At 42.4% G+C, this 12,129-nt stretch overlaps 1 protein-coding gene across 2 annotated transcripts in view; it reads right to left on the reverse strand.

The window, feature by feature from the left end:
- Positions 1-7,363, reverse strand: part of Map3k3 (mitogen-activated protein kinase kinase kinase 3) — a 64,536-nt gene extending 57,173 nt beyond the window's left edge. Inside the window, exon 1 of one of the 2 annotated variants that reach the window (XM_047544118.1) lies at positions 6,992-7,363. In XM_047544118.1, the coding sequence (XP_047400074.1) occupies positions 6,992-6,995 (4 nt within the window). In that variant the 5' untranslated portion in view covers positions 6,996-7,363. The remainder of the gene's footprint in view (positions 1-6,991) is intronic. The other variant, XM_047544117.1, reaches the window with a different exon arrangement.
- Between the last annotated feature and the right edge of the window lie 4,766 nt (positions 7,364-12,129).

Here is a 12,129-nt window from a genome sequence, read left to right on the forward strand (position 1 = left end):
TTTCCTTGAAATAGCATAAAGTACTAGAGTTCTCATATACTGAAAACTGAGCAAACGCAGGACCCCAATCAGCCCAATTCCAAGTTTTGCTAAATTCTCCCAGGTTCTTCAAGAGGTCTCTGTTCATTCAAATAACATTTAGAGGTTGAAAATAAATAAATCTGTTGATCTGGAAGGAAATATGAGGGATGAGTTGTTACATACACTCACAAGCTTTGGTGACAAGTGAGTCACTCAGGGACTTGGGATACACCTTTTAAAGAAGCAAGTGCAAAAGACTCCTCCCAAAGAGAGTGCCTATCTTCTGCCCTTTATCTTTGTCCCTTGGAAATATTCTAATACCCCAATGGAAAGGAAAGAACAGCATGATTCCAGTTTCTTCTCCCATACTAGTTGCCTCTCCCTTCTTCCTAGACTACTCTACTCAGATGCCGGCCACACCTCAAAGGAGGTAAAGGAAAGGAAGGACAAAGGTGCCTATATAGGGGTTTTTGTCTGTCCAGAAAAGTAAAATTAGACTTAAAACTTGCAAGAAAAACACCAGAAAAGTAGCTTCCCTATGATTCTACTTCAAAACATACACAAAAGTTTGTACAAGGCGACAAAGTTATAGTAGGGAAAGCATTCAGAGGAGACAACAAATGGGAAGTAGTTATCTCCAAAAAGACATTAGTCAAAATTAAAGCACATTAAGTCCCATCACTATGTTATATTTTCTAGCAATTTCTTATATACTCCTTAGAGAAAGAGAACTTAGGGTTGAGGATATAGCTCAGCGGTAGGGGTAGTGGGGGGACTACCTTGTTTTTTTGTTTTGTTTTTTAGCCTTACAACCAAGATTTTAAAACTAGAAAATAGGGCTGAGGGTGTACCTCGGTGGTAAAATGCTTACCCATTACACATAAGGCCCAGGTTTTGATCTCCGGCACACACACAAAAAAGAGGAGGTGGGGGAGAATTTCAGTTGTCTAAACTCTGATATTGAATAAACAGGGATGTGAATAAAGCACACACACTTATTTGAGTCAAATCCACAAGTATGACTGGCAGAATTATTTCTAATTCTGTATCAGATGATGCTATTATAAGAGTTGGCTTATCAGGTTAACAAATTCTGTCTCCAGGAAGTTAAGCTAACCAATTCCCAATAATGCTTAATAGATAAACTTGTTTGGTAGTTTTAAGCACTGAGAACACACTTAGGAATGATTTGACACTATCACTTGACTGACACAAGAGAACAAGGTTACAGAATCTGATTTTGTGTCAAAGTTACTAAAAGCAAACAAGTTCTTCAACTGATACTTCAAACTGAGGACATGGATAGAGACAGGAAGCAAATCAAGTGGCTTTTTTAGGCATTTCTTCCTTGATAGCAATTTTAACTGAATTATTTGCACCCCTTCAGTGTGGTATTCCTAAACAAACAAAACTTACTCTCCCTAAACTTCAATTTCCCCATCTGCAAAATGGGGATAATAAAAGCTTTATTTCAAAGATTTGTTGTGAAAATTAAAAAGAAAGGAAGGAAGAAAGAACAAATTAACTTACAAATTACTTCTCATGGTACCTAACATTTAGTAATGCTAAAAAAATGCTGGGTATTATTATCATCAATAGGAAAAGGTCAGTGGAAAAAGACTGGAGGCCACTTAATCTACCTTAGCACTTAAATTTAATCCTGAAAATTTCTTAATCATTAACAATAACCATTTACTAAACACTTATCATGTTTTATACATTAGAAAGTTTTATTCTTTTGTTTGCTTTTAGGGCACTAGGGATCGAACCCAGGGCTTCATGAAACAGGGCAAGTGCTTTACTGTTGAGCTATGACCCAGCCCCATTACAAAGCTTTAAAAGTTTCTTCAAGGCATTTCAATTCAAGGGGTAAAAGAATAAACACCATACAAAAATATGAGTTTATAAAAAACATGGACCAAGGCTGGGGATGTAGCTCAGTAGAGGGTTTGCCCAGCACAGTTTAAAACACACACACACACACACACACACACACACACACACACACATAAATGTTAAATTCAAGACACCGTCAACCACATGCCTATAACCCCAGCAACTCAGGAGGCTGAGGCAGGAAGATCACAAATTTGAGACTAGCTTGGGCAGCTTAGCAAGACCCTTGTCTCAAAGTAAAATAAAAAAAGGGTGGGGGGTGCAGAGCAGTGGTAGAGCACTTGCTAGCAAGTGTGAGGCCCCAAATTAAATCCCCAGTATCCAACCTCCAAAAAAATGGAGGAGGGCTGGGGAGATAGCCCAGTTGGTAGAGTGCTTGCCTCGCAAGCACAAGGCCCTGGGTTCAATCCCCAGTTCCGCAAAAAAAAAAAATTGGAAGAGAGGTGGGAAGGGGGAAGAGGAAGGTGGAACATAAGAAGGGAAAGGGAAGAGTGTTCACAGAAAATATAAAAGAAGGCATCTATAAAACAAGAATCAGAGTTCAGGCTTAAAAAGTGGAAACTCTTAGTTTTAAGCAGATAGGTATCCATAATTCCCCAGCGGCATGTACTTTTTTGTTTCCAAAACCTGGACCTAGGGCATGGGGGCTGCCAAACAACACACCCTTCTCTCTTTAGCTCCAGCAGGAAGTCATCCTTCCAGACTGAGATATTCCTTCTATCTAAAAGAAGGGTCTTAAGACATTTCCCATATAAGAGTTTCTCTGGCTAAAAACCCAGAAAAGTGGCCAGAAGCAGTGTCCTCCAATAAACATTGTCATCTGGCAAGATGTCTGATTACTATGCCACACACTCTCTTTTTTTCCATATATACGAATCTCCAAAGTAATATTTTTATCTTTGTTTTCACTTAACTAATGATGTTATTTCTTCATCTTGCCAAGGCTCTACCCAGCTCTGCCAGATTGTCTGATCACACTGCTCACCCAGGAGAGCCTATGCTTCAGAATGTCCCTGAGTCAAATTTTACTCTTTCTCTTCATGACATTTCACATACTTCCAATGCCTCCACCCTGTTCATACCCAAGCAAACATCATTTTATAACAAGTATGTGCAAAAAGTTCACATCCTCAGTTCACAAATTTTTCTCCTTCAATAACATAGTTGAACCTTTGCTAGATCTCAAAGTCAAATTCTGGTGTTTATTTTTCTGTTTCTAGGATATAACAGGCATCTGACATTAATTTACAGTTCAAAATTTTAAATACATATTACAAAGAAAACCACTGCTTCCTCATAAGAAGTAATACCTTTATGTTTTAATATCTGAAAAAACTAGAGGCTATAGGATTATGTGCATTAACCCCTAAATTACAGAATTGAGCTCTCTTTCTTATAAATCTTTACACACTTTTGACAAAGTACCTATACTTTTCTTGTTGCACTTACTGGTTAACCATCCCTAATCCAAAATCTGAAATGAGTTAGGAATGCCATGCAAATACTCCCAAATCCAAAACCTCTGAAATTTCAAATACTTCTGAGCCCAAGTATTTTGGAGTTTAAAAAAAACTAACATTCAACCTGTATTTGTTTATGCTTCTGGTTCACCTAATCTAACTAACTTCTTGAGCAGAATAATGCAGATACAGGGCTTAATACTACACCTGGAACATAGGAAATACTTGACAAATGGGCAAAAAAATAAATGGATAGCTTACAAAGAATCAGAATTGATTCTTATCATCTGTGTGTTCACCAAAGTAGTACTTAATGGATTTACAAATGCTTAAAATTCAGTTTTAAAATCCAACTGTCATTTTTAAAAAAATATCAGAAATCAAGTTATAACATAATTATGTGAAACTGCAAATCGAGGTTTTCTTTCTTTCTTTCTGGTACTATGGATTGAACCCAGGGGCACTTCATCATTGAGCCACATGCCCAGCTTTTTTTTTTTTTTTTTTTTTTTTAAAATATTGAGATAGCCTCTCGCTAAATTGCCTCAGACTCCCAAGTCACTGGGATTACGGGCACACATCACTAAGCCTGGCTGTAATTCAAGTTTCAATCAAAAGTTACTAACTGGGCTGGGGTTGTGGTTCAGTGGTAGAGTACTTGTCCAGCATGTGTGAGGCACTGGGTTCAATCCTCAGCACCACATATAAAATAAAGGTCCATTGACAACTAATAAATATATTTAAAAAAAAAAAGTTACTAACCATTCTGAGTCTACACAGGTGATCAGATTCTAGCCAAACTGAACTGAATTTGGTCTTTCCAAAGAGCCTCCCAGCAGCCTTAGAACCCTAGAGGCACAGACCTCTCTCTGTAAATCACAATGATTCTGACATCAAATCAAGTTGTCAACCAGAACCAGACCATCTTTAATCCTGTACTTAGTTCACTATAGTTTCCTTAACATTTCCAAGTCGTTACATGTTTTTCAGTAATATATCCCACTAAGTTTCAGATTACATTTATAAAAACATCAAATAAACACTAGTGAATTAGTCTCAGGTATTATAAACAGCATTTGCCACTACAATTACTAAAACTAGGAGGGAATTCTACAGTTACCAAGAAAAAACCAACCGGTCAATCCCACTTTTTTCTTAATAGTTATAAAGTGTGGTATCAAAGTCACAAGAATATTTCCTATTGTTTACAAAGTATAGTTTCCACTAGAAATTTACTGGAACTAATAACCAATATAAAATCTGACCTGTTTTTATTAACAATCCAAGTTGTCAAACAGGCTTGAGTCTGGGGCATAGAACAACTCAGGAAAATATGACTATTAACAAAAGAACCTGAAGGGCAGGGTATTCAAATTCATTTTAGTCCTTTCTTCACTGGGATGGAGTTTAACCCGTTTAACTAAAATATTAAGGGATGTATGTTTCTTTTTCACCAAATTACTTCATTTATTTGGTGCTGGGGATTGAACCCAGGGTCTCTTGCTTTCTGGTTAAGTTTATTTAGAACTACGGCAACCAAAGCAAACTAAACTGGGGATGAGTTTTCATTGTTTACATCACCAAAATAAAACTAGTATTTCAGAGAGACTGTGTGTCTATGTATTCATATAACCTTGCTGAGCTCTACACAAAGCAAATGAAAGAACCCTGTGTCTGGAGAACTCAATACTACTTCTAACAGTGTGTTAAGATCATCTACAGAAAAGAAAGAAGTAGGGAATGGCAAGAGGAGAAAGAGCCACGGCAGACCTTTTTAAATTGCTTATCTAACATATTGCTGCCACCAGGCAAGTTAATTCCCCTCTTCACTGTCTCAGTTTCTAAGTGTAACTGATAAGGGGACAACTTAAAAGTTCCTCGTCCTTTATCTTTGGGACTCTGAACCTACCTATATAGTTCCTTTGCTCCCCATCACTTTCTCCATACTCACAGACTTAAAACTTTTTGAAAAAGTCTTGATATGTGAAAACAGGTTCATATATCTATTTTAGATAATGAGTAGTAGACCTCATATCTGGACAGTCTTACTGGTTTTGCAAAGTGTGGACACCCTCAAGTTTTTCACAATCGCTTTTGGACTTTATGCTGCCCCATAAGAGAAGAGCAAAGACTTAATAGAAGACTATTACAATACAGGTTCATAATTCTATTCAAAGATTAGTTCAAATTCTATAAATGTTAAAAGGCTTGAGAGGACAAAAAGAATTCTGTGCCTCATTTATATTAAGTGTTCAAAAAAATGTTTGTGGGATTATATATTTGAACACCAGGCCTTATTGGGTTCCTTAAGTCTCATGGGAGACCTTTCCTAGGAGAAAGAACTTCTGAAGAACAGAATGAGAAGGAAACAAGAAGTCCAGCAAATGAATAAACCCTTCCTCTACTGTAAGAGGGACAGCATGAAACAGAACAAGGCAATTCATTCAAAGACAGTGTGTGGAGATGGGTCACAAATGAATATCTAACCAATGTGACACAGCACACATGTTAACCTCCTACAAAAATGACTTGACCTTATTATTAGGGTAAAGCAAACATTAACATTCCTTCTTCACATGGGGCACTGCGGAGAAGCAATGAATGGTTTTGCAAAGGATCCTTTTTTGCACCAAGTTCACCCTTTTAATAATTCTTGTGAATGGGGACAATAGTATCACACTGCCTGTTCCGCCTGTTCCTTAATCTAGTCCAATGGTCATTTGTAGAGTACCAAAAAGGATATGAAATCTAATTTAGTTCAAGTGCTGAGTGTGGAAGACATTATCAGCTTTTCTTAGATTACACAGTCACAGCTGAAACTGCAAATATTGACAAAAAGGAAATGATTTCCTAGAATTTTTTCTGTAGCAAATGTTTCTTTCAAAAGTTACATAATTTCAGGGATACCACAAGATAAAATAGATGTAAAATACCACAACTGAATTTTTCAAAACGCAGCGGATGGACTATAACCTGCAGCACCCTACCATTCCTAAACGTCTGCAATCTGCGTGAGCACGCATTTCTCAACCACGCTGTTGATAACAGAGATTCGAGTTTAATCACTTCGCAGCCGATCCTCGCACGCCCTTCCCCCTGCGCTGGGGCGCGCACCAGGACTCGAGAGCAAGCCCCGGGAACTCACAGGCTGGCCTATGTGAGCAAAGGGAAGGAAATGACACAGGCAGGAAAAAAAAGCAAATCAAGGAAAAGACACAACAGCAGCTGGGCCTGCACCAGCCTCCAGCCCGGGCCTCACACTGAGCTCTCGCTCCCCCGCCCTCGGGCTCGCGAGCCGGCTCGCTGGGGCTGGAGCCCGCAGCCCAGCTGAGCACTGGCCCTGGGTCCCACCGCCGCCGCCGCCTCCTGGGGATGCGTCCTCCGAGTCGCCGGGAAAAAGGGCTGCCTAGTAGGCTTGGTCGGCGGGGCAGCCACGGAGCCATAAGCCCGGCCCGGAGCCGCAAGCGGGTGGGCGGGGGGCCGACGGTCCGCAGCCCGGGGCCGGGCGGGCGGTCCATGCCTGTCAGGCGGCGGCCCAGGGTTCTCCTCCCCTCCAACCGGGGCGGGGCGTCGCGAGCAGCGCGGGCACAGGCCGGGGCGGTGGCGACACTCACCCATGGTGGCGATGGCGGCGGCGGCTCGAGCCCAGGAGTGTCACCTCCGCAGCAGAGGCTGCATGCCGGGGGCCCGGGCGGCGGGGACGGCAGCGGGCCTGGCTCCGCACAGGGGCCGCGGGCTGCGCTCGGGGCCCCCGCCGCCTCCCCAGGCTCCGGCTCCGGCTCCGCCCGCAGCCGGGCGCTGTGGCATGGGCAGGGTGGCCCGCTACATCCCGGGCGCTCCCGGGCTCGGCCCAGCCCGGCCTCGGCGGCGCCGCTCGGCCCGCCCGCCCACCAGTCCCTCCGTCCGGCAGTCGTTCGGTCCGGCCACTGTTCTCCACCTCAGGAACGCTCCGAAAAACAAACCGCTGGTCGCGCAGCTCGCCCCCCTGACTGTCACTCACGCCAGCACCCTCCAATCCCAGGCAGCTGCTGGACCTTCGCACCGCCTCTACTCACTTCACCAGCCAATAACGAGGAGGAAGTCAGCTGCCCCCGCTGCCCCCTCCCCGGTTCTCTCCCAACACCCTAAACTCTCTCAGCCGCCAGCTAATCAACAGCACCACACGAATAACTAATCCCGCCTCCTCCCTCAGGATGCCAATAGCAAAGCGAAGTCGGTTTCCGAGGGATGGCTGGCGCCTGCCAATCATGAAAACATAGCCGGTTTCCCGTGCTGCTAGCCAATACGGAGAAGGCTGAGAGCCCCAGTCGCTGCGCATCTCTAGCTGGCGCTCTCTCCATCTCTTCCCGGGAGGTGTGGGCTGCTCCAATCACAGCTCGGGTGTGAGGCCCCGCCCATATTCCCACCTCCCATCAGTCATCGAAGGCTCCGCAGACGCGCGGGCTGGCGCGGTTCCCAGCGGGCTACTCTGGGGCTGGGGTTAGTAGGCGGTCGCCAGGGCCCTTGGGCCTTCCGCCCTCCAGTTCTAGGAGGCCCCCGCTGTCCGGACCACTCCGGAGGCCAGCGCCTTGCTCCTCCCGGTGTTAGCACCAGGCGCGTAAAGAATGGGGAGGGTCTGGCTCTGAGCTTCGCATCTGATCCCTGGTTCGTCCTCCCGTGTGGAGGCCGGGCTTGCCCAGAGGAGGGAGGGCTCGCCACTGCCCCCCTTTCCCTGGGTCTCAGACCTCCGGAGCCACATCCTTGGGTCTCCGTTCCTCAGGGCCCAGAGGTTGGGGTAGTGCTAGGATGTGGGTCACCACATTCTGTGAATTCCGCCAAAGGTTCTTTCGGAAAATAGCTTCTTTCTAGTTATTAAAAACAACACAAGCATTTTGTATTAAAAAATTTTTTTGAAAAGCGCGGAAAACTACAAAGAAGAAAATTGGAACTCGCCCAGAGATAATTTTATCTATTTCCTACCTAGATATAAGTTTGACAAAAATGGCTTCATATTGTTTTGTAATGTGCTTACATTGTCTTATAAGCGTTTTCCCCGGGCAACTAAATATTGTTCTGAAACAATTGTACCGGCTGCATGATATTTCAAAATAGTGACCATAATTCATTTTCCCAACCCCTCATTGTTCAACATCTTATATACCCAGATCTTCAGATTCCAAGTCCACCACAATTAATGTGACTCTCTTCTTCTGATCACTTTTTCAGTAAAATATGCCAGTGACTCTAGAGTAAGCCTTCTCAGATATCATTTTCAACTGACACCTAACAACCTTTACTGGGGGCTTGCCTTGAGTGTCAAATTCCTTAAGAATTACTTCAGTGCCTCCATTTTTCTTACACCCACTTCCTAATATTTAATTAGCCCTCATATCCTATTTTTCTTCAATAAGTTTTTAAAGCTCATATTCCCACCAGATTAGGTCGCCACTCAATTTATTGGAGTTCTTTAACAATAATAATCTCTTTTCTGGGATGGGGAAATAAAAGGGAAGGAAACATTTATCAGCCATTTAGTATAGAACAGACATGTCATTTCATTTAAGTTCCATGTCCAAGTGATGGAACCAGGATTTATACCAGGTCTGTCTGACTCCATACACAAGTCTAGTGTTTCTCAACCTATTTTTTTTTTCCCATTATCCATCCCTGCCAGGAGAAAATTTTAATAAATTAATTTTTATCTATTTGTGTGTGTGTGTGTGTGTGTCACCTAGGCCCAGATCCAGGACCTTGCACATGCTAGGCAAAAAAGCTCTACCAATGAGTTACATCCCAGTTGTTTTTAGTGGTACTGGGGACTGAACTCAGGGGTGCTCTACCACAGAAATATATCCCCAGTCCTTTTTCTTTCTCTCTCTCTCTCTCTCCTTTTTTAAATTTTTTTATTTTTAAATTTTGAGACAGGGTCTCACTAAGTTACCTAACCAGGCTGAGAATTTGGGATTATAGGATTGCACTATCATGCCCAGTCCCTCGTCTGAAAATTTTAATTACTTAATTAAATTTAAGCTCTTCCTAACAAAAGATATTAAACACTAAGGAATAAGAGTTTGTCTACCAAGTTTTTTACCTCAGGTCACATATCATTGTAAAGTCTAAAGGTTTGTTTTGTTTGTTTGTTTTCATCTCTGATAATTTTTGTCCCACTGGGGACAATATCACCCCATTAAGAAAATATATAATAGGCCAATGCTAGAAGTCACTACCTACCAATCTGAGGCCCAGATTTGACTCTTAATTTTAATGACCTTGAGGCCAATATAAAAAATATGTATGCCAGCAGAATTCTAGTACCCACTCTAAGACCTATATCTGAAGCCTGAGCAGTAGCTTCTCTTGGAATGTCTAATATACATAATCCATAAGAATTCTGGATTCTTTTCCCCTTCACCCAAGATTCTGCTCCTATTTTCCAATTTTTAAAGTACAAACCTAAGAGGAGGATTCCTTGATTCTTTGTTTTCCCTAACAAACATATATCTGAACACTTAGCATATCTTTTCAGCTCTCATTTTAAAATGTATCCGAATCCATTCACTTCACACTACCACCATTCCCGACTAAGCCACACCCTCTCTCTCTCCTGGATAATTGTCCTAACCTCCTATCTGATCTGTTTCCTCTGGGTTGCCCCCCAAATGATTCTCCAACAGTAACCAGAGTGATCCTTGTTAAACATAATTCAAATCAGGCCACTCCTTGCTGTCAACCATCTAATGTCTTCCCATCACACTCAGAACAAAACCCCAATTTTTTTTGTCACCAGGCCCAGCAGGCGCTGACCCCAGCCATCCTTTCCAAACCCTCCTACCACTGCTGGCCTCCTTCCAGGCTGGCCTCCTTAACATTCTTTGAATCTACCAAGTTTTTTACCTCAGGACCTTTGCACTTGCCATTCGTTCTGCTGGAGTGCTCTTCCCCAAGATATTCCCATTTCTGTACTTCAGGTCTGCTCAAATGTCAATTCTTAAGAGTAATCATACCTAGACACCCTATCAAAAATAGCCTTGGGCTGAGGTCGTAGCTCAGTGGTAGAACACTTGCCTAGCATGTGTGAGGCACTGGGTTCAAGTCTCAGCACCACATATAAATAAATAAAGGTCCATTGACAACTAAAAAAAAATAAAATAAAATTTTAAAAAATAGCTTTTTCTTGGCACTGGGGCTGTAGCTCAGTGGTAGAGTGCTTGCCTCGCACAGGCAAGGTACTGGGTTCCATCCTCAGCACCACATAAAAATAAATAAAGATATATTAAAAAATAGCCTTTCTTCCTTCCATCATTCCGTATTTCCATATTTTGCCTTTTTTTTTTTTATAGTGCCTGAAATTGTTTTCTCCAAATACAACAAATATAACCTGTACAAAAGCTTACTGCTTTATCATCGCCACTTGGAATAGTGCCTGGTATGTAGTGAACTGCAAAACACCTGAGTCTTGAGCTGAACAAAGCCTTCTGATTTCCCTCCTACCTTTCTTTCAGCTGCCTTCTTGGTAGGCTTCATTTCCACTGCTGGTCCCTCAACCAACCATCTCAAACATTCCCATGCTGCAATGATCACATGTGCTGAGGATTCCAGAATCCAAACTATTTCTCTATCTCAGGCAGGTCCTTCTGGGCTCGTTGTATCTGTCACTCCTTGGGGTTCACACAAGCACCTAAATTCAATCCCACAGGTCCAAACTGAACTCATCATTTTCCTCCCTTGTTCCAGTGTCCACCTTCAGTTCCCCAAATAAGACCTCTGAGTTATCGATGAGCTCTTGCTCCCCATTTCCCTTCCCTCACCACCACCTGTCCACTTGGATTACTTGGTGTAACAGTCTCCCAATGTGTATTGTGCCCGCCCCTGACCATCCTTTCAGGGAAGAACTAAGCCCAAACATCACTCCTGTAGGAAGCCTTCTCAGATAACTCCAAGTCAGGGCTAAGACCCTCTGATGTGCTCTCAGAGAACCCGGTACTTTCTTCGTCCAAGCACCTGTCTCACCTTCATGTAACTGCCTTTAACAAAGGAAGTGCACTGTCGGGAGTCATCAGAGTAGGGATACAGCTCAGAGGTAGAATGCTTGCCTAGCACGCACAAGGCCCTCGATTTGATCCCCACTACTGAAAGAGTACGGGAGGGAGAGAGAGAGGCTTTCATTCAAACTAGTAAGTATCCTACCATCTTTTATTTCATAGCACATTAAAAAAATGTTTTAAATGAATGTCAAATGGGGATGGCAGTAACTGAGTGTAAATTCCACAGGCATACCCAGCACTGTTTTTTATTTTATTTTGAGACAGTGTCTTACTAAGTTGCTGAGGCTGACCTCCAACTTGTGAGCCTCCTGCCTCAGCCTCCCAAGTTGCTGGGATTACAGGTGTGCACCATCAAGCCCAGCATCTATCACCTAATTTGATAAACATTCTTTCAATTTGGAGATAAAGTAGACTATATTTGAATTACCATTTCAACCAGTTAGTTTATCTGTGTCATCAAGAAATACCATGATTCATAATAGATTTTTATAACCATTGGCATTTACTTCTAAATAAAAATTGTTTTTCAATTTTGAAATTCCACTTCTATAAGCTCATCACAAAACATATTTTACAAGTGAGCAAAGGTAAAGAAAATTCATTGCAGCATCTTTTGTAAGTAGACAAATGTCTCCTTACAATCCAAATGTCCATTAATCAGAGGCTGGTTCAATAAATTATGGCACATAAACAACATAAAGTATGAGGTAGCTACTAACAATAATGAA

This window comes from Sciurus carolinensis, chromosome 3, assembly GCF_902686445.1.
Source record: "Sciurus carolinensis chromosome 3, mSciCar1.2, whole genome shotgun sequence".
Classification (NCBI taxonomy): Eukaryota; Metazoa; Chordata; class Mammalia; order Rodentia; family Sciuridae; genus Sciurus; species Sciurus carolinensis.